The sequence below is a fragment of the Rhinolophus sinicus genome, linkage group LG11 (genome assembly GCF_036562045.2).
Source record: "Rhinolophus sinicus isolate RSC01 linkage group LG11, ASM3656204v1, whole genome shotgun sequence".
NCBI classification, from domain to species: domain Eukaryota; kingdom Metazoa; phylum Chordata; class Mammalia; order Chiroptera; family Rhinolophidae; genus Rhinolophus; species Rhinolophus sinicus.
Window position 1 is genome coordinate 6,657,532 of NC_133760.1, and position 22,496 is coordinate 6,680,027.

General features: G+C 50.5%; 2 protein-coding genes across 7 annotated transcripts in view; one reads left to right on the plus strand and one right to left on the minus strand.

The window, feature by feature from the left end:
* Nucleotides 1-3,675: 3,675 nt before the first annotated feature.
* ZSWIM9 (zinc finger SWIM-type containing 9) lies at nt 3,676-21,052 on the minus strand. Of its 2 annotated transcripts, none has more exons than XM_019752621.2 (4): nt 20,914-21,052; nt 19,439-19,714; nt 13,822-14,134; nt 3,676-6,566 (listed from the first exon to the last, which is right to left on the minus strand). In XM_019752621.2, exons 2-4 carry the CDS (start codon nt 19,702-19,704, stop codon nt 4,380-4,382), a joined length of 2,766 nt encoding a protein of 921 aa, XP_019608180.2. In that variant the 5' UTR covers nt 19,705-19,714; nt 20,914-21,052; the 3' UTR covers nt 3,676-4,379. The 2 variants fall into 2 exon arrangements, with proteins under 2 accessions (XP_019608180.2, XP_019608179.2); XM_019752620.2 differs by having other exon boundaries at nt 20,784-20,915.
* The window catches only part of LIG1 (DNA ligase 1), a 33,960-nt gene continuing 32,278 nt past the window's right edge, over nt 20,815-22,496 (plus strand). For 2 of the 5 annotated variants that reach the window (XM_019752619.2, XM_074316172.1), the window contains exon 1: nt 21,048-21,227. Coding sequence is in view for 2 of the 5 variants with exons in the window: in XM_019752616.2 (XP_019608175.2) it covers nt 20,843-21,238 (396 nt within the window). In the remaining 3 variants the exon portion in view is untranslated. Of the gene's footprint in view, nt 21,239-22,496 lie in introns of all 5 variants that reach the window. The other 3 variants (XR_012490562.1, XM_019752616.2, XM_019752617.2) reach the window with 3 other exon arrangements.

Below are 22,496 nucleotides of genomic sequence, written 5' to 3' on the forward strand. Positions count from 1 at the left end.
TCTTCAGATGGCCCTCCAGGTTGATTGTTTCATAATTTAATGGTAATTCTGATGTAGTCATGGGAGGAAGCAAGCACAGCGTTTTCCCACTCCACCACCTTGACCTCCCAAGGAACTGAATTTTTAACTGTATTTAATTTTAATTAATTTAATTTAGCCACATGTGGCTAGCTGCTACTGCATTGGACAACACAGCTAGATAACTTCCCATTACACCTCAAAACACCAACTCTTCCTATAACTCCTTTATTCTCCCCAAACATCTCAATGCTCCCTACACACTTCCACTCCTTTGTAAGAATCCTCTAACAACTGCACAAGCTCAAGCAGCCCGATCCTGTTTCCTTTTACACCCTACTATCCTCGTATCGCTCCCATCACGTCCTACTCCCTACTCTGAACTTCCCAAAGGGAATACACACGTTACATGGCAAACTCCAGTACCAGGCTGCCTGGGTCCAACTCCTGGTTCTGCCACTTCCGGTGTTTGATTTTGGTCAAGTTATTTAACCTCCCTGTGCCTCAGTGTCCTCATCTGTAAAGTGGGGGGGATAACAGTAATGCTACCTCATAGGGCTGTGGTAATGCTTCAATGCAGTACTCATATAAAGCAGAGATGGCGAAGTACTTCATTATATTATTTGGACAGGGTTGAAAATTTCCAGAATAAAAAGCTTTTCAAAACAAAAGCACTTAGCACAGCCCCAGGCACATAGTGCTGATTAGTGTTGGTTTCAACACTCCTACTTTTCCTGACCATCTCCAGCTCCTCTTCCTACAACTCAATTACTCTATAATGTCCTAGACCCTATAGGAATCCATTCTTCCTAAACTCCCCAATTCCTCAAAATTAGGGTTCCCAGGTAAAAACGCAGGATGCCTCACTGAATTTCAGATAAACAACAAATAACTAAAATGCTATGCGTTGTGAAATTTGAATTTAATGAGTTGCTTTCCCCCTAAATCCGGCAAACCTATCCATAATGCTGACATTGCTTACTAAGGAATCCTCAGGGCTTGCCAGATGGTACTTAGTTGGTCTTCTAAAATAGTGCCAGAATTAATTGGCATAATTCCGCATTCCCTTGTAAAACCTTCAACTTCTGATTATAGCTCTAGTTCTTCTCAATCACCCAGTTCTCTCATTGGAAGACAACACCCTCCTTTTCCAAGAACACCCTAACCCTTCTATAGTAAAACCCCAAACACTTCTATAGTCATGTCTGCCCTGCTCATCACCGTATTTCTAAAATCTAGTTGTGCCTGGCACATTAAACAGGAGCTCTACAGATAATTTCTGAGTGGTGCATGAGTTAACATCCTAATTTTCCCTACAGCATTTCCACTTCCCTCAAAGCATCCCCATTACCTATCAGCATACCAATGTTTCCAATGTCCCCCAAATCCCCTTATTCCATGGCATGGAATTAACTCCTGGTCATTCACAAAACGTGAAACACTCACAGATTCTACAAAGGAAGTTTTATCAAAGTTAGGACAGAGAGAAAATGCCCATGGCAGTGTCCAAAGATGACGGTTGCCTTGGGTAGAAGGTGAGAAACACCGGCGGGGGGTTGGAGGTGGGGAGGTGTCACCGGGGCGGAGTCCAGAGTCTGAGAGTGGAAGGCTGCTGAGCCACAGGGTAAGAGAGAAATCCTGGCGGACTCCTTTGCCAGGGCAGCCTGATCCACAGCGGCGCCTGACTGCAGGTTAGCTTTTTCTTGTATAGGAAAGGGGGAGTCAGTGAGGCAGGTTGGAGGGCTGACATCCTTCCAGGAGTCTGGTCTGTTTGAAGACCATGTTATCTCCGGACTCTGGACTCGGACTCGGCCATAGCGGCCTGTGACTTTAATGCATCACCAGTAAAAGCTGCAAGAAGTTGTAAATTGGATTCCAGTGTCCGGTGTCTGGGCGCCTGAGGATTAAGAAATTGCTCTTTTCCAGGTTAGGATGTTGTTAATTAACGAGGTGTGGGCAGCCTTGAGAAAGGGAACGGAGTTCTTCAGTTAATCAGTGAGGGGAGAAACAACCAGGAAACAAATGAATATCAGGATGGATCAAACTGCAAAGAAACTCTAATTACAGGTGGCTAGAGAGCGAGCTATGCGGTGAGTTAAACTGCAAACTAGCTAAGTCTAACTGCGTTATTGAAACCCTGAATTTCACCCTAACACACACGAATTCACCAAACACTCCCACGTCTTCAAAACACCCCAATATCCCTAGTATCACCCCAACTCCCCTTATCTCAAACCGATCCATCCATCACACTCTCCATTCCTCCATGAGCACCCCATTTTCCTGGCTGTTACTCTAATTCCTCCAAAGATATCCTTAAACTCGTAGCTCTTACTCCTCCCCCTTCGGCTCCAGGGTTACCGTGGAAACGCCCCCTTTGGCTTCCCTTCCGTTTGCCCTGCAGCAATCCTCTCTGTGCTGATGTACGAGCCCGTCCGGGCACGATGGAAACCGGAATGCGCCCCCTCACGCCAAAATGGAGAAACCCAAAAGCCTCCCGACTGGTTGAGACGAGGGGGCCCTACAAAGTTCAGTGAGCAAAAGGTTCTCCTTATTCCTTTGTCCCCATTCTTAGTGTCCCCACTAAGCGCTCAGGTGAAGCGCCGGGACAGCAGATTCTACTGCGCAAGCGCCCGACTTTAGCAGGAAGGCGCTCAGCCAACTGGGAGTTGTAGTTTTCTGGCCGCTACAGCCGGAGAAACAGGTGGCCAATGGGTGAGTACAAGGTTATGGAAACTGGGAATCGTCCGGCAGGTTCGACTGTCACCACAGCAACGAGAATGCATAATGAAGCACCAGCCAGTCTGCCATTTTTATTCTTTCATCTTTCTCAATGCTTGCTTTGCCACAGGCACTGTTCTAGATGCTGGAGAGACGATGGGAAATAAAATAGAGCTTATATTTTGGTGGCAGCAGATTCACTATTAATAAAAATGGTGAACACAGACTATTGGAGAAAACGGTATGTTAATAGGTAATTGAGATCTTTCGAGGGAAGTGGAATGTTAGGACACGGGTACACAGGCTCATTCACCTATCCTCAGACTGTAATGAAGAGAGAATAAGCAATCAAATGTAACATACCTTCTTTCCCCGAAAATAAGACCGGGTCTTATATTAATTTTTGCTCCAAAAGATGTATTAAGGCTTATCTTCAGGGGATGTCATCCTGAAAATCATGCTAGGGCTTATTTTCCGGTTAGGTCTTATTTTCGGGGAAATACAGTAGCAAGTAAGTAACAGAACTGGGATTTGAACCAAGGTAGTCTGGTTTCATTCTCAATAAGTTTAGCCACTGTGCTAAACTGGTAAAGAGCAATGTGGTATAATTTCAGGTGGTGGTTAAGTGTTGTAAAGAATACTGCTGAGAAGAGGAGTGGGAGGACTCTTTAGACAGACTGTTCAGGGATGGTACTTAGGAGGAGGTAGCATTTGAGTGGAGGCCTAAAGGGATTGAGCTGGGCACATGGGGCGTGTTGAGGTTCAAGGATCACGCAGAATGAAGCTGTGCTGCCATGGAGATAGATTCAATTTTGGCTCCTTCAATCCATCTGGTCTCCATAGGCCTTATTGAAAGAATGAAGGAATGCTGGACCATCTCAGTTTCCCTTTGGGTCTGGGCCTCTGACCCTCCCCCAGAAGCAAGAACTCAGCATGGAAACCAAAATAATACTGTTTTATTCCAATCTTGAAGCACAGTAATCCAGATGGCTCCCCAACCCTGCTGGAGAGCCCCAAGCCCATTCCTACAGACTCCCAGTGCCCCCAGATCACTCTTTTCTTGTCTCTCCATCTCTCACACCTTTCCTTTGTTGTGTCTCCTTCCTTCCTCCCAACCCCCTCTCCTCTCCTGCCTCTCTGCTTCTCCTCATATCGTCTCCATTTTTCCTCTTCTCCTCCATTTCTATTTCCTCTTTGTCTTTCCCACCCTTGCCTCTCCTTCATTTGTCCTTACTTTCTTCCTTGCTTTTTCCCTTCACCCTCTGCACTCCCTGGACTTGACCAGTCTACTCCTGTCAGGCCCTCCCCATGGTCTGGTGTCCTCCCCTCCTTCAATTTGTCCCTTTCTTCCTTCTGCCCCAGCCTGACCCTGTCTGTAGTACCTCTTCCTCATATTCTGAAGAAGCCCTCAGAATCCACCCTGGCCACTGCCATCTTCCACACCTGTGGCTTCAGGACCTCAGAGACCACTGTCAACTTCCCCTAGGACCCAGAGTGGCAAACTGCCAAGATGAGGTCCACGGGTGACCCAGGAGGTGGCCAGAGAAACTGGGGTGGCCTCCTTGGCTTCAGCCCTATTATCTTTGGGATCAAAGAATGCCCTCCCCCACAGTGGAGGGTGGCAGGCAGGGGCCTGAGGGTCAGGACTCTGGTGCTCTCCCCCAGTAGTCCCTGAGCAGGTCCACGTGGAATAAGGCTGCCCCAGTGAGGAGGCGTGCCGCAAAGAGGTGGCGGCAGGGCAGATGCCGGGCAGCATGGATGGAGCAGCTGCAGCGTGTCAGGTCCCCGTCCAGGAAGAAGTCTGAGGTGCCATCCTTAAGGGCAAAGCCAGCTCCTGTCATGTGGAAACCCCGGGTCCCATGCTGCCTGGCAAAGGCCAGCTCCTCGGCCACCAGATCTGCCAGCTCTGGCCCGCAGGCTGCTCGGAATTTGGCCAGGGGCTCCCAGTCCATCTCCTTCTCTCCCAAGGGGCAGCAAGGCCTCTTTGATTCCCGTGGGTATTCTCCTTCACCTCCTTCCTGCAGGCTGTCCCCTGTAGCCAGGTAGACTCTCCTTGTTACTGCCCATTCTGGATCACCCTCAAACACAGTTCCAACAGGGGTGCCACACATAACTCTATTCCCCAGCCCTAGAAACCTCCCTCCTATGTCCACACACTCCTTTCCTTGCCTACTCTTGGGGCCCCTAGACCCGGCTCCATCTCCATCTCCATTCTTCAGGCCTGTCACCCATGTGTCCCCTAGCTGGACCAGAACTATGTCTTCCAGGTCCCTTCTTCTTTTGACCTCCAATCTCACTACTCCTCTCTCTTCTCTAATTTCTTGCCCTCTCTGCCTCTCATCTCCCCACTGGGGACCCTTCTGGTCTCCATTCTCAGGGGCCAACTCGAGGGACTTCTCCAAATAGATCCCCCTCCAGTTGCTGACCTCCAGCTCCCCTCCCTTCTCTGCCTCCATCTGAGGCCCCTTCCAGTCTCTGGTTTTCAGTCCACTGGTCCTCTCACTGTGCAACTGGGCACCCCTGCAGGTGCTCCCTTCTAGACTCCTGGCCCCTTCATAATCAAACCGGGTCCTTCTCTGGCCTATGGTCTCCAGAACCCTAATCCTCCCATCCTCCAAATGAGCCATTCTCCAGGTATACCCTTCCAATCTTCTCAGCCCCTGGTTCTCCAACTCGGACGCTCTCCAGACATGATCTTGCAGTCCCCAATCCTTCTCACCCTCCAATGGGCCCCCCCTCCAGGCTCTGATCTCTGGCCCTCTGAAGTGCTCATTCTCCAACTGGGACCCTCTCCACACTCTCCCTTCTAGCCTTCTCACCCTCTGGTTACCCAACTGGACCCCTCTCCAATATCGGATTTGCAACCCTCTTCCCTTCTCACTTTCCAGCTGAGCCTCTCCCCAGTCTCCGGCCTCCAGTTCTCTGGCCCACTCCTTCTCCAGCCGGAAGCCTCTCCAAATACTTCTTTCATTCGGGGCCCCTCCCCAGTCCGCGTTCTCCAGGCCCTTCATCCTCTCATTCTCCACCTGGGCTCCCCTCCCCGGCTCGCCCTCCAGCCAAGGCTCCCCCCTGTCGGGGCCATCAGGCACCGCCTCTCTGGACGCATCAGCCCACTGCATGGCCACCAGGTCGCGCAGGCACTGCGCCATGCTGCGCGAGGGGCTGAGGCGGCGCAGCAGGCGCCGGCGGTGGCCGCGCACCAGGGCCCCCGCGTCCAGGTCGCGGGTCGCCTCACAGGCGCGGAAGCGCACCCACATGTCGCGGCGGCAGGCCCAGTCGCGCTCGAAGTAGTCGACGAAGGCGGCCGGGCCGTGGGCGCGTAGCTCCGCCAGCACCTCGGCGTAGGCGGCGGGGGACGAGGCACCAGCCAGGCGACACAGGCGCGGCCAGAGGCCGGGGTCCTCGCGGCCCACGCCGCCCAGCTCCTGCGCCTTGCTGAAGAGCGTCTCGAGGCCCTGCGCGAGGCAGATCTGCACACGCGCGCCGGGCAGCAACTGGCGCACGGCGGGCAGCTGCGCCGTCACCTCGGGCCCCGCAGTCAAGCAGCGCACGCGGCCCTTGACATCGGGCGCGCTCTGCAGCAGCGAGGCCAGCGCGAAGCGCAGTAGGCTCGGCGTCCCTGGGCGCGCCACGCAGCAGGCGGCCTGGCGCGCGCGGCCCAGGCCATCCACCAACAGCACCACCAGCAGGTCCAGCGCGCCCTGCAGCCCCGGTAGCCGGTCGACTAGGAGCATGCGCGGGAAGCGCCGCAGCAGCGCCCGAGTGCGCGACGTCAGGAAGAACACGGTCTCCACAACCGCCTGGTTCTCCATGAACACCAGCTTCACCTGCGGGCGGGGCCAGGGAAGGAGGTCAGGGGATACCGAGGTCGCCCCCCACCCCCAGCTTCGCGACCTTGGTTTCCTCCTCTGGGGAAATGACAATCCATTCATTCATGTGGGCATGCATGTATTTTTTTTGACCGGCAGGAGGCAGTGCAGAACTCTGGAGGCCGATTGCCTGAATTTGCGATCCTGGCACCACCATCTAATAACTAACTTTTGGACACTAGACAGTCTCTCTGAGCCTCAGTTTCCCCCGCTGGGAACGAGGTTTTCATACTTTCACGCGCTGAGAGGCAGTCTAGGGTAGTGGTTCTCAAAATGTGGGCTCTGGACCTGCAGCATCAGCATAAGCTGCTAGGACCTTGACAGAAATGCATATTCTCAGGCCCAACCCAGACCTGTTAAGTTAGACCCTCCGGGGCAGGGTCCAGCAATCTATTGTGACAAGCCCTTCAGAAGATTCCCACGCACGCTCAAGTCTGAGAACCACTGGTCTAGTAAGAAAACGCACAAACCACAGAGCCAGATTGCTGAGGTTTGAGTCCAGGGCCCCACCACTTTCTAACCTTGTGACTTAACCCCTCTGTGCCTCAGTTTCCTCCTTAACGTCCTGTTCCCCAATTTCCCCTTCTAGGAACTGAATATTCACTCCCTTATGCGTGGAGAGTCAGGTCCAGCAGAGCCTCTGGAGCCAGACTGCCTGGGCTGAGGTACCCGAGACCTCACTTCGGGGCTGTGTGGCTTCCAGCAACTTCCCTGACCTCCATCTCATTTGTAAAATGATGATGATGAGAGTATCTCTGTGATTGGAAGGATGAAATCAATTAAAGCATTGAGAATGTTGCTTGGCACAAATGATATTATTATTCAACAATACTCACTCAGCGAATAGTAAGTGCTCTCGAAGTTTTCATTATTAATATAATTATCATCTCTGCTCAAAGACCACTTCCTCATAAAGGTCTTCTCTGACCATCCCCACTAAGCAAACAACGCAGCTCTCTCTAGCCCCTTTTAGCCATGGCACTTACCACCCAGAAGCATGTCACATCTTTATTTGCTGATTTGCTTACTGCCTGTTTGCCCTCCCTAAGATGTAAACCCCACAAGGATATTGTTGCATTACACTTCTGCACCCCTGATGCTCTGAATGGCACCTGGCCCAGGGCAGCAGCTCAACACATCCCGAATGAGTGAGTACATGAGCACCTGAGTGTGCGGTGACACCTAATGGCCACATCTCTGGAACGGAGGCTCAGGGAACACAGTCTGATTTGTCCTCTAACTAGCCATGAGTCCTTGAGCAAGTGACTTCCCTCGCATTTTAGCTTCAGTTTCCTTGTCTGCAAAATGGGTATAATAACACCTATCTAACAGGATCGCGGTGAGGCCAAAATGAGATCATCTGTGTCCACTGCTTGGGACAATGACTGACATGTATCAATTCCCAGCTACAATTAGTCTTGAGCTCTCAGCCGCTTTCAGGATGGTGACCCTGCTTCCTTTCTAGAACACAGGTTTCTCTTGGCTTCTGAAAATGCCCAGTGTCCCTCCTTCCTCCTAGGTGTCTCCTCTGCAGCCTCCTTTGCTGGCCCTCCACTGCTGCACCTCTAAATGTCGCAGAGCCCAACCTGGCCCTCTCCTCTTTCCCATCTGTAGGCTCCGCCAAGGTGAGCTCATCCAGTCACACAGCTGTCACCATTTCTACGCGAATACCTCCCAGTTCTGTATCTCCAGGCTCCCGATCCACCTACTTAACTTCCTCTACAGCAACATACCCCTTGGATAGCTCACGTGTCCCGTGAGACTAGCGGCCCAAAGCCACACTTGCTTCTCACTCCCCCCAACCTGCCTGTCCTCGATCACCCATGTCCGTCAAGGGCTCTACCATCCACTCCATAGCTCAGGCCCTGACACTCAGGGCTGATTCCTGGCTCCCCTCTTTCTCCACCCTCCACATGCAAGCCATCCCTAAGTCCTAGAAGCGGCCTTCGAAATCAGTCCAGAATCTGACCACTTCTCCCCTCCCCCACAGCTACCACCACCGCCCTGGTTGGAGCCTCCATCTCTCACCTGGATTATTGTAGGCGCCTCCTCACTGGGCTGCCTGTCTCCACTTGAGCCCCGTTATCTGTTCCCCACATAGGTGCCAGAGGGGCATTTTCAAGATTCCCATCAGATCATCCTTCCCTTGCTTCTAAACCTTTCCCAGGACTTCCCATCACACTTCCCACTACACACCCAGAGTTTACACCTTGCTGTGAGCTGGGCAATCAGGCCCTTGGACCTCATCTTCTGTCTCTCTCGCTCACCTGGGCCTCAGCCACCCTGGTCTCAAAAGCCACTTAATGGGACGGGGGGCATTAGCTTTGAGTTAGGGTTCCGCCTACCAGGCAGGTGGCCAGGGCTCCTTCAGCCAGTCCCTGCTGGAGCTGACCCACAGCTGCGGAGCCTAGATTCAAATACAGTTTAAGTACAGATCTCTCCTCAAACCATTCCGCCATACTCTGATCTCATCCTACAAGAGCAGCTGCAAAGCAGTGCATAGTTCTCAGCTTTCAAGGAAAAAAACTCAAGGGAAAAAAAAGTCCAGTAGAATCCAAAGAGAGCAAAGAAATTTCTTCCCTATTGCTGAAATCATACCCTCAGCATCTTAAAATAGTATTGGAATTCAATAAATTTTACGAAAATGCTGAGTAAACTTACTACTGAATTAACTACAACACCACTATAATTTTTTTCAACTGTCATTAAGTTTTACACCTATTTTATGATTTAATTTATCTCAGCAGAAGTTTCAGTCTAGAACTGCTCTGTCCAATATGTTAGCCACACGCCACACGCCACTGTTAACATTTAGGTTGAGATTTTGAAATATATAAAAACTCAATCCCTCAGTCACACCCGTCATATTTTAAGTGTCCAACAGCCACACGACGCCAGTGGCTACTCTACAGGATTTCACAAATCTGGAACATTTCCATCTTTGCAGAATGTTCTATTTGACAGCACTGTCTAGAAATTAATATAAAGATAGATGTCATCAGATGTTAACTAGAATTATTGTGGCAATCATTTCACAATATATACAAATATCAAGTCATGTCCCACCTGAGACTAATATAATGTTATGTCAATTATATCTCAAAAAAAGTTGTGATAGGTATAATAGGTTGAAAGAATTTACATGTTTCTATAGTATTAGGTAAATCCTTCTTTTTCTCCTTGGGAGTCAGGAATCAGAGAAAAGCAAACACTGCAAAATGTATTTGCCTTGAGACTTGTCCAGGGCTGACAAGCACTCGACTAATTAGAAATTGATATCCATTCTTAAAGGGAAAACTTAGATGTATGATCTTGAGTTTCCTCTGTAAAGAGGGTACAGAAGCTTTTTGTGAACAGCTATTTGTTCATTTAATGGCATTTATTGAGCACCTATTGTGTGCCTGACACTGTGCTAGGCCTTGAGGAAAAGGGGCTGAGGCGAGCCCGAGTCCTGCCCTGTTGGACTGGCCGAGTGTCCGTAAGTAATAGCACAACTAGTGTTAATTTCAGCTGAGAGGCCCAATGACTGAATAGTCAAGAGTGTCTGGACCCTGGAGCCAGATCGTAAAGATACAGATCCAGATTCTACTTTATAATTATGTGAATTTGCACACCAACTGTGTGACTTCGGGAAAGTGTCTGAACTTCTCTTTGCCTCAGCTGTTCCCATTTGCAAAGGTGGGGAGCATAACTGCATTAACGTAAAGTCACTATGAGGATTAAATGGGTTAATCCACATGAAGCATGTAGAAGAGTGCCTGGAAAGAGGTCAGTGTTTATTGAGTGTCAGCTGTTGTTATTATTATTATAACCTGAGCATGGAGGGCGTGCTAAAGAGAAAGGCTAATGGGACTGCAGTTGGCGTGGGGCTCTCTGATTGATGAGAGTCACAGCTTGGAGGAGACCATTATTTTCCTGATATTGCAGACATGGAAACTGAGGCTGAATGATTCCAGGTACACAGTAAAGGGTTAACTCAGCAGGTCTGTGTGATCCAAATCCCGCACATTCCAAAGAAAGGTTTGGTTCTTGCCCGGCTCCTGGAAGATAGCCGCTAAGCCAGGGGTGTCCAAACTGCGGCCCGCAATCCATTGTTAATTGGCCCGCAGCAAATTCCAAAAATATATTTAGTTTACTTAAATAAACCAGGTGAGGCAATACATACTTCACCTTGAGTGAGTGGCCCTGCTGTTTGTGTATTTTACCGCATATGGCCCTTGGTGAAAAACGTTGAAAAAAGTTTGGACACCCCTGCTCTAAGCCCTTGGAATGTCCTGCGTGATGAGAGTGTCTTTGTTTACCTGGGGGCCTCGGGGCGCTGGATCAGCGTGACCTCTGGAGGGGTTGGAGACTAAGGTCAGCTACGCAGGCTGGCAGTCATGTCTATGTGACTGAACCCCAACAAAAACCTTGGACGCCAAGGTTCAGCTGAGCCTCCCTGGTTGGCAATATTTCATGCACGTCGTCACACATCGTCCCTGGGGGAATGAGGCACTGTCCATGACTCCACTGGGACAGACAACTGGACGCTCACGCCTGGTCTCTCCCGGACTCTGTCCCATTTGTCCCTTCCTTTGCTGATTCTAATCCGTATCCTTTCACTGTAATAAACTGCAGCACGGATGTCACAGCTTTGCTGAGCTGAGTCCTCACTGAACCTGAGGGTGGTCTTGGGGAGCCCGCCTGCACCAGGGGAGTGATTGCTCAAGGTCATGGAGCTAACAAGTGGTGGGGCCGGGGGTCAAGTCAGATCATTAAGAATGGTTAACAAAAGAGAAGGGAATGAGTGGGGGGAGATATTTTGGTGATGCACAAGGGGTGTGGTCACATTTGATGAAGGAAGAGGATACATAAATGAATGAATACATCGATCAAATATTTACTGAGCAAATATATGACTAGTTCAGGCACCAAGGGTCACTGTCATTATGACATCTTAGAGTGGGAAGAGACAGCCTGTAAACCAAAGATGAAGAAATACCTATCACTTCAGTATGTAACATGCTGAGGAAAATGAACACCACACATGAAGCTATTTCTCTGTGCCAGGCAGTTCTGAGGCATTAACTCTTTCCATCCTCACAAAACCTTGTACAATATGTACTGTTCTTACCAAGTTGAGGCACAGAGAGGCTCAGTTGCTTGCCCAGGGCCACACGGGTTGTATGCAGCACAGCTGGGATTTGAACCTAGGCAGCTTGGGTCCAGGGTCTGTGCTCATGACCACTATTCCCCCCACCCCCAGCCTTCACAGACGTGACCACGCAAGCCTGATGCAGAGGCTTCTGGTTTGAAAGACAATGGATGGCGAGGCACAGGTGGAGATGGAGCACCCCGCGAGGAGGTTTGAGGACCCAAACGAGTACAGGTTTCATCTCAGACACACAAATTGGTGTCACTGGGATGAATTGACCACTGATGGAGGATTCCACAAGTGTGAATGTCAGAGACCACACCAGGTGATACTTTCATCCAACCTCTTCCCACAGGGGAGCATATCTCTTTATACAACACGTGATCAGAATGGTCCTATTTTCCAAAGAAAAACGAGGGAATAAAAGTAATAGCTAAATAGCTAAAACATTCCTATTTTCTGGGCACCGTTCTTTACACACACACTCTCTTAATCCTTATACAACAACCCTAACAATCCTATAAAATAGTATCTATTATCCCCACTCTACAGATGAACAAACTGAGGCTCAGAGAAATTCGATAACTTGTTCACAACTTACTGGATACCCTGCAGCCAGTAAATGGCACAACTTGAATGCGTACAAAGCTTTTAGCATATGGTGATACAAATAAAATCAAATTTCTGGCTGTTACCGTATCACCTGAAATTGGCTGGTCTGATGTAAAAACAGACTATGTGCACAGAGAACATTCCTTTTGGGAGCCATGAAAAGAGCAAAAGGCTGAGACTGAGCTGTGACAGGTCTGTGTGACTCCTCAGCAGGGGAAACATGGCATCAGACTGAGACAGGGCTCAGGGAAACCCTTGGCCAGTCCTCTACAAACCTGTGGTCATTTGCTGTCTGCCAAGTAACTGGCTCTCCCACCTCTCTGCCCTCTTGCAGGGTCATGTGACTTGCTTTGGCCAACAAAGTGAGAATAAAAGTGACCTGACAGATACAGCACTTATGTTGGGATGAATCCTCCATCTTTCTGAACCCAGATGCCACAGCCGTGGTATTTATGATTCTGGGGATACCTCCAGAATGAGGTCCTGAGCACTCTCCCTATCTCCCCCTCGGGTTCATTCCTCATTTACCCTGAGTTGGGACCTCCTCCATGCATGAAAGAGAAGCACAGCCAAGGGTAGAAACCAGTTTTCTTGCCTTCTCCTCTCCTTCCTTCCTCGCTCCACATCCACCCCAGCCCTGAAGTTGGGTCAAAGTGGCAGAGCTACGTCCTGGAGAATTCTTGCTGTCCCTCTAGCACGTGGAGCTTGCTCCAGCCTCTGAGCCTTGGCACTGGCTCGTCCCTCTGCTTGGAACTCACTTCCCTTTGAAGGCAGAATGGGGATCAACTAACTGTCCTTCCCCACATCATGTGATGCAGCACCCTTCCATCTCATGCTTGATCTGGGTGGTGGGTACAGGGCTGTTTCCACTTTGTGAACACGTATCAAACTCTTTACCTATCATTTGTGCATTTTCTATATGTGTAGCTCAGTTTAAAAAATATTTTTTTAAAATAGCACTTCCCATCACTTTGAATCCTTTTCTTGCTAGCACCAACCCTATTGACATTACATCACATTTGGATGTGTCTGTCTATTGTTGGTTTCTCTCACTACAACTGCAAGCTGGTACTAGCAGCTATCTCTGCAAGGCGGTCAATAGCTATTAGCTATTTACATTTTTATTACAATAAAAAAAAATTAAAAATCCAGGCCCACGGTCCTAATGGGCACATTTTTAGCGACGGATAGCCACCTGCAGCTGGGGGCTACTCTACTGGGCAGCGCAGAATCACAGACCATTTCCATCTTGGCGGCAAGTTCAAGTGGGCGGGGCTGTGCTCCCGGGGGAGTTCTCTGCCAGCAAGGACCACGTGTGTCTCCTCTCGTTGGCTGCTGCACCCTCAAGGCCTCAGTAAATACTAACTGAATAAATGCACGAAGGAAGGAATGAAAGGAGTGAATGGGTGAGTGGGAGAATGGATGAATGAATGACCCGCCCCTGGCCTGCCTCTTCCGAGACCCCACCTTGGCCTCAGGGTCGGTGTGGAAGAGCCCCTCCAGCACCCGCAGGGTGTCGATGATGCTGTGGTCACGGTCCTTGCAGTAGGAGAGCAGGCGGTGCACGTCGGCGGGGGCCAGGAACTGCTTGGAGATCTTATTGGTGGTGCGCACTGGCAGGCAGGTGTTGGCCAGCAGGCGGCCCGGACGGAAGTAGTAGGCGAACTCGATTGGGCAGGCAGGGTGCGAGTGGGTCAGCTGGCACTCCGTCACCACGAGGCGGTCCCGCAATGGGCTCAGCTTGATGATGATGAAGGCAGGGCAGCCAGCCTCCTGGTGCCTGCGGGAGGAATGACCGCGGCTGCAGTCACATCACCCTGCTGCACTCTTCTTCCTTCTCTCTCCTTATCATTATTATGTTTTGAAATTAAGACTGGTCTCAAGCACAGAGAAGAGTAGAGGGACTTAAGAATATGCCAGCTGTTCTGACCTCAGGTGAGTCACTTCAGGTATCTGTGCCTCAGTTTCCTCAGTTAAAAAGGAAGTTATACTCATACTAGCTTTTTCGTAGGGTTGTCGTGAAGATTAAAAGAGCTGGAGTATGGAAAGCACTTAAAAACAGTGTCTGGAACACGGTGAACCCTATGTGTTGGCTGTAATTCTGTACGCACCACCCCACCTCTATGAAGAGTGAATGAATGTTTTATTATATTTACCTCAAACAAGTTTAAGAAAAAAACCTTATGTGGTATATAAACCAAAAGCAACAAAAGAACAAGACAAACAAATGAGAAACAGAAACTCATAGACACGGACAATGGTTTGGTGGTTGCCAGAGGGTAAGGGGGGTGGGGGGTGGGAGATGAGGGTAAGGGGGATCAAATATATGGTGATGGAAGGAGAACTGACTCTGGGTGATGAACACACAGTGGGATTTATAGATGATGTAATACAGAATTGTACACCTGAAATCTATGTAATTTTACTAACAATTGTCACCCCAATAAATTTAATTAAAAAAAAAGAAAGAAAGAAAAAAACCTTTCAGGTATTCCTGTATCTGCTTCTGATGTAGCAATAACAAAATTGAAAGCTGAGGCCCTCTGTGAACCCTGCCCCAACAAAGACCCCTCCTTCTGTCTCCAAAGGCAGCCAAGACCCAAACGGGGTACTTAGCACTGCTGCATGTGTTTTTATGTACCTATCAACAGTGAGAGATAGGTTCCTATGTTTTAGAACTTTGTATGCTCAAAAAGGTACTCGAACTCATTGGGCTTCAAGGCAATACAAATTTAAACCCTAAGAAAATGCCACTACACACCGCCAGGATGACCAAATAAAAGAGACTGACAACATCCAGTGTTGCTGAGGATGTGGAGCCACCGGAACGCTCATTCATCATTGACGGGAATGTAAAACGGTATCGTCGCTTTTGGAAAGCAAACCATGGCCAGCCTTACTCAAGCTGATCATGAGCCTCCCATGTGAGCAGTAATTCCACTCAAGACAAATGTCCGAGGATGGGCACTGAAGGATTGTACTAGAGCATTCATAGCAGCACTGTTTGTATTAGCCAAATACGTGAAACAACCCAAATATACAACCGAGTAGGAAATTAAGTTGTAACATATTCCTAAAATAAAATACTAATCAACAACAAGAATGAGCAAACCATTACTATCCCCAACAACGTGGATGGATCTCACAAACCTGCTGTGTGAAAGAAGCCAGACACAAAAGAGAACCCACCACATGATTCTCGTTTATAGAAAATTCAACAGCAGGTAAAGCTAACCTCTGCTGGCAATAGATGGACACTGGTTAGTCTTGAGTGGTTAACCCTGTGGGGGGTCTGAGGGGGCTTCTTGGCACTGGTCATGTTCTGTCTCTTGTTCTGGGTGCTGGTTACAGGTACATTTGATTTGGGGAAAACTCATCAAGTTGCACACGTATGATGTGTAAACTTTTCTGAACGTGTGTTACACTTTTGAAAAGTTTTCTTCTCTGAGGCTGTTCACCTCGGCAGAACTAGCACATCCCCTCCAGGGTCCCAGAATCTCACATAATTGTCTACTGCAGCCTCAACACTCCGCTTTGCAACGTCCTTCCACCTGGCTGGGGAGTAATGCCACCTACCTTTCAATGTAAACTCCACAGGGGCAGGACTTTTTGTTTGTTTCATTTACCTGCCACCTAGAACAGCCCCCCAGCCCTGGGGGGGGGGTGCTCAGTAAATATGTGATGAGTGAATGACTGGATCCCACTGTATGAACCCCAAGCACCCAGGCATACAAGTCATCCTGTCAAAACCACCCACACCCAGTCCTGCCCGTCATGCCTTCTAAACTCCCCAAACCATCCACTTTTTTCCATTCCCACTGCCACCAACCTACTGCAAGTTCTTTCCTTCTTCAGGAAACATCCTTCTTCCCTTTTTTATCGAGTTAACTCCCACTTGTCTTTCATAACTCAGAGTCAGCATCACCTCCTCCAGGAGGCCTTCCTTACCCTCTCCAGGTTAGGTAGATTCTGTCACACAATGGGGCGATGGTTTGATTGATGCCATCTTTAATGTATGCTCCCCACTGAATGGGGAGCTCCCCCCACTAAAACCCCAGCATCTAAAACATTCACCCAGTATAGTCGGTGTTCAAAACGAATCTCTTGGATGAAGAAACAAACGGTATGGCACCTAGGACCAAAAAATCTTTAGGGTGCCACCACATACAACTCTCACACTGATAATCCATGACTGAAATCCAGATGAGGGGCAAGGGAGGGAGAGAGAGATACGGAGGGAGGACAGAGGGTGGTAATTAAAACATGGACTTTGCGGTCAAACTGTGCAGGTCCAAATCCTGGTTTTCCACTCTTAGCAGCTGTGTGATCTTGGGGGAGTCCTTTAACCTCTCCGTGCCTCAGTCTTCTCATCTGGAAATTGGAGCTAATAATAATACCGACCTCACAGGCTTGTTGAGAGGACTAAATAAGAGGATTAAATTATGTAAAGAGGTTAGAAAAGGGGCTGGTGCTCAGTAAACAGTTAATAAAAAGTAGCCATTATTTTTGAAACATCTTTTTTCTCCTAAAAGTACCATCATTTTTATTTGTTTTACACTCCACTCACCCATGTCCTCTTCATCTTTCAGGTTCTCAAGAGCTTTGTGTTTTCGAAGGCTGATGTGTGTTGGGAAAGGTTGAGCTCAGGGAAGAGGAAGATGGGAGAGAGATTCGGGGAGGTCACTGTGCAACTTCCGAGAAAGGAGGCAGGAGTGGCTGGGAAGAAAGCCTTTCTGACCCCAGCCTCCTCCCTGGCCTCCTGTCTCTCTGCTCTAGTCCATCTCCTATGAGGCCACTATGCACAGCTGACCCTGTTCACAGCCCTCCTGGGGCTCCCCAGGGCTCCCAGTACAAACTCTCAGGCCCTGGACTCAGCCCTGCAGCTCTGGGCCTTGACACCATTCCAGCCACATCTTTCACACTAATTTTCTCCAGCCTCTGACCTTGGCGCAGCGCTGTCCCTGGGCTGTGACACTGCAGAAGCCCTGAATAGCTGAGGGGGATAAGGGGCTCACAAGTGATGGCCCCAAGTCATCCTTGAAGCAGCTCATCAACCACCCCCATTCTTGGGCTCCCCATCCAGGGACCATCCCACTGTCCACCCAGTCACCAGGCCAAGCCCCCTTCATAGCCTGTCACTCTCCTCTCCAGACCCCCTGCCTGACTCCCTCTGATATTTGTAGAGAACTTGAGACAGTGCGTACATAGAGTAAGTTCCATGTGTTTAAGTTACATACTGTACACACATACATATATAAACAAATAAAACCCTTCAAGATTCCATTTACTGGTCACCTCTTCCAGGAAGCCTTCCAGAACTGCACTGTAAGCTCTCAGGCGGAGCTAATCAGCTCCCTCTTCGACCTCTCTCTCACTAGTGTGGGACACCTATTTTTTTGTGTGTGTCTTTGCCTCCTCCACTAGGTTCTGAGCTCCTCAAGGGCAGAGACCAGCTATGAGTTCCAAATGCCCAGCAAAGAGCATGCACACAGTCCATGCTCAGTAAGTGTTACTTTGAATTGAATTCTGTTAACAAAGAGAGATTCTAGACCTGCCTAAGCTTCTTGCAAGCTCTAACGTTCTAGATTTCTGTGTGATGAGGCGCATTTGATGCTGTTCTGCTTCCAGATCTTGGAGTCTCTGTTTCTAGAAGAAGCAGTGACTTACCAAGAACAGTAATCTCACAATCAGTATGTAAGTACCGATGGCTAAGAAATGCTGTTAGAGCTTACTCTGTGCTGGGAATGCTTCTGCACGACCTGCATGTATTAGCTCATTTGATCCTCACCAACCCATAAGATCAGTACTATTACTTCTCCCATTTTCCAAATGAGGAAACTGAGGCTCAGAAAAGGTGAAGTCACTAGCTCAATGTCACTGGCTCATCAGCAGCAGAGCGGTGGTCTGCACCCAGGAGTCTGTGCTCTTGACTCCTGCAACTCCTTTTCCAGGCACCGGGTCAGTGCCTTCCTGTCTATGTCTCAGGCTAAGCTCCCAACAGCCCCACAAGGCAGCTGCTGCCATAACCCCATTACAGAGATGAGAAAACTGAGACGTGGGGATGTGAGGTCCGTTGCCCAAAGACACCCACCCAGGAAGTGGTGCAGCCTGTCTCAAGCAGCCTGAAGGCAGAGCCTGTGTCCTTAGGCACTCTATTCGTGTCTATGGCTCCCCAACCCAGGGTCTCAAACTCATGCACATTCGAGGGCCAGGCAGCCAAAACAAGGAAGTGGCAGGGCTAAGTATGAGGTGGCAGAAAGCAGTGGGGGATGCAGCAAACCTGAGCGCCAGTGCCCAGGGTAACTGGGGTGGCCATCTTCCACACATGGCTCAGCCTCTTCCCATGGTTCAAGAGAAGCTAGAAACCCAACATACTGTAGGGGAACGTTCCCAGTTCAAAATCGGGGTCAATTAAAACACCCTTGGTCACCTGGGTGTGTTTCTCAGATTGCTTTTGGATTTTGCACTTGCCCTTGTTGTAACATTATGAGAGTTTGTTCATATAACATCAATCTTCCTGCTCAGTCTGAAAGTTCTTGAAGAGCAGGGCATCCCCCCACCCCGGTGAAATATTCCTAGTCCTCAGCATGGGACCTGGCCCTGTATTTACTGAATGGATGGATCTTTTCTATCTTTGTCCTGTGGTTTCTCTGCAGCTCTGTCTCTGATCTCTTCTATGGGTACAAAACCTGGCTCTCACCTGTTTTTCTGGCTCTGTCTGGTGTCTCTGGCTCCATTTCTCCACGTTTCTCAAATTTTCTGTGTCTTTTTCCCCCCTTCTGTCTATTGGGTATGTGCATCTCACTTACTCTCTGTCTCTCTATGGGTCTTTATTATAAAATCTGTAAGTGGAGCCCCCTCCCCATCTTTCACCGTGTGCGCCTTTGTCCCTCCAGCTCCTGGTCTCTGTCTCCCATTCTCAGCAAGCTTCCTGTCTTGACTCTCTCAGCCTCTCTGTAAGGTGCATTTAGCTGTTTTAGTTGCCATCTCTCTCTCCCAATCTTGGGGTGGGGGAGCTTTGTGCCTATCCTTCCCCCTTGCTTTCCTATTCCCCAGCACGCAGTCGGGCGGGGGTTCAGCTCACCCCATGGCAGGCCGGCTGGGCGCACGCACATCTTTGCACACGAGCCGCACGTAGCTGTACTTGAGCACATCAATGAGTGTGTAGAGTGGGGGCAATCTGGCCCAGTGGCAGCGCGTCAGGTGCATGGAGCTCTGGACGAAGAAGAGAGCCAGCCGCTGCTGGCACCACTCGTCAAAGAAGCGGCTGAACTCAGCCCATGAGAAGAAGGCCTGCTCCAGCAGCTCCTGCTCCTCCTGCCCCACCGCCATGCCAAGTGGGGGCTCCATCCTGGGGTGCCTGAGTGGAAGAGACGGGGACACGTGGATATTAGACCCATCCCCACCTGAGGTATCCCACTCTCTCCATTTTTTGGCCTGCCTCTTCGGTGTTGGCGCCTCTATCCAGGTGGGATGGGGGGCAGGATGCACCCTCATTAACCTCTAGATATGAACCTGCACCCCATCTTTGGCTTCCTCCCACCCCCTGCATTATTCCAGGGACTGTTGGAGCCTGTCATCCTGATCCCTAATTCCAACTCTAGTTCCCTCCTATGCAGATGTGTCCCCTTGGTACAATTGAGGCCCCTCTTCCAAAATATGACTCTCAAGCTCAGTTGTAGAGACCTCAAACGTGTTTTCAACTTCCAGCTAAGACCTCCTCTCCCTGCAGAAGTGTCACCCACATGTGGCACTAACATCTAGTGACCCCATTCATATGTATAACTCTTCCCTCCATTTGTCTACACTTGGCTGTAACCCACATCCAGCTGTGTCCACCTCTAAGGATGCTTTATCTCTAGATGTGATCTTACATCCAGTCATGGACCCCTCATCCCCAGTCATGTTCTTCATGCACCTGTGTGTCCTCCGATATGCAGCTGTAACCCATCCCCCAGATGTGGCCCCTATAAGTCGCCACATCCAGCTATGGCCCCTGCTTCCCAGAAATGCTTCCATATCCAAATGTCCTCCCCACATCCAGTATGTACTTTACCCCTACAGGTGTGTGCCCCTTTCACTTGTGGCCAGTATCTCAGAAGTGTCATCAATATTCGTCTATGGCCCCTTCCTACCCAGACGCTCCCCTCCCCCAGTCCAGCTGTGGCCCCCTCCTCCCATCTACAACTATTAGAGGTGCATCCTCGTCCTAGATTTGGCCCATCGTCCTCTGATGGGCTTCATCATCCCAGATGCTCCCCGCGTCCAGCTGTATCTCCCCACTGGTGCAGCCCTATCAGCCCGCTCCCGCCTCTCCAACCCCTGCCAGCTCCGCCCGCCGCGGCCCCTCCCATCCCTGCTGTCCCACCCAGCTGTGCCTCTCCCCTCCCCCAGAGGTGCACCCTTTCCGCCCCTCCCCACTCACCTACCCGCCCCGGAGCGGTGTCCACCTCCCACAGTGCCCCGCGCCGAGGCCCTTGCTCCCGGGATGCCCCGCGCGGCCTCCCGCCTCTCTTCCCGCCGTGCCTCGCGCAGCGGCTTTCCTCGCAATCTTATTACCTCGCCAGTTACTCCGGAGACCCGCAACCACATCCCTCGGCTTAGAGCAAGGGAAGCCACGGGCATTTCCCAGCGTGCTCTGGGGGAGGGTTCGCCCCACTTCACCCCCTCTCCTGGCAGCCTCCAGCCTTGGAGACTACAATTCACAGCGTCCACCGGGCCGCGACGGAGCGGACGTCTCCCAGGTCCCGCCCCACGGCTCGGCCCCGCCCCCGGCCGCCGAAGTCTGCGCGCGAATTTCGTGGCGCGAATTTGGGACTTCAGTCAAGCGCCGAGGGGTTCCGATTCAGACTCCCAGAACTGTGGCGCACCGGGTAGGCGCGAGGCAAGTGGAGCGGTCCGGGCGGAGCGGAGGGGCCCACGGCTTCGCGGGGTCCGTCGGCTGCAGTGGAGTGGGCGTGGGGGACGTTGAGGAGGCCCTGAGCGCGGTGAAGGAGGGCGCGGGCAGCGGGCCGCTGGAGGGACAGGGTCAGGTAGAACATAGACGTGGGCTGAAGCCAGTTGAACTGAGTGGGTTTAAGGTGAGGCCTGGAGGGGCGGGGCCACCTGAAGGGGGCGTGTTAGGGCGGGGTGTGCTGGGGCCGGGGAACATTGGAAGGCCTGGGGGATACCGGCCACCGGAAAGGGGATGTGCTACGGGTAAGTAACAGCAAGCGGGGCCAGAAAAAAGTTGAAAGAGAGGCGGGGTCACCTTGAAGGGTTGGGCCCAGGGAGCGGTCAATGGTAAGGTCCAGGTCTAGGCACAGGCTTTTTGAAAGGTCGGGAACCTTCTGGCTAGGGAGAGGTCTGGCCTTGTGTATACCTGGTGAGGGAGTGGAGCCAAGGGAAGGGCTATGAAGGCGTGCGCTGGACAGCAAGAAGGAGGCCAGAGTTTGGGAAGGGATGGGTCCATAAGGAGATTTAAAGGGATGGGGCCAAGGAGACGGTGGCCGAAAGGTCTGGGCTTATTATTGCCCATATGGGTGGAGGGAAGGCCAGAGGAGCTTGGGGAGGGAAGAGAGGTGGATCTTGATGTCCTTAGAAGGGAGAGGGCACTTGGCGGGGACAAGAGAGGAACATTTGGAAAGTGAAACTAGCATGTGAGAGCTGAGGGGCATCAGTGAGGAGAGAGCAGAAAATGGGGTTAAAGACATCATTCTTTGGCTTCCATCCCCATTTCATCACATTAGAATCTCTGACTTCTTTTATAGCCTGAGAAGGAAGCATGAGGGAAAGGCAAGAAAGTCAAGCCTAAGACCTCCTGAATTTTACCTTAGGATCCACTGGGAGCTTGCTAGGCCTGCAGATTTCCCCTCTATCCCAAGAGCTTCTGGTTCAATTGGTCAGGGAGTGGGGTGGGGATATTTTAAACACGAATCCTAGGTGGTTCTCAGAACTGGCATCCTCCATTTTTTGTATCCATCATGGACCAGCTATGTGGGGCTGGGCCAGGCACTGCCCCTTTCCTGTCTCAGCTTCTTCAGGTGTCTTTTGAGGGATGCTGAGCTGTTTAAGCCTCAAAGGATGAGGGAGAGTAGCATACTTAGGGGAAACGTGTAAAAAATTTCACAGGGATGGAGTGTGACTCGGGGAGCAGACAGGTC

Excerpts from the sequence above, each read along its gene's own strand:
- ZSWIM9 (XM_019752621.2), bottom strand. The coding sequence starts at position 19,704 with ATGGAGCCCCCACTTGGCATGGCGGTGGGGCAGGAGGAGCAGGAGCTG. Across the intron at positions 14,135-19,438 it reads CCCAGCCGGCCTGCCATGGG|GCACCAGGAGGCTGGCTGCC; the intron begins GTGAGCTGAACC and ends TTCCTCCCGCAG. Across the intron at positions 6,567-13,821 it reads ACACCGACCCTGAGGCCAAG|GTGAAGCTGGTGTTCATGGA; the intron begins GTGGGGTCTCGG and ends CCCCGCCCGCAG.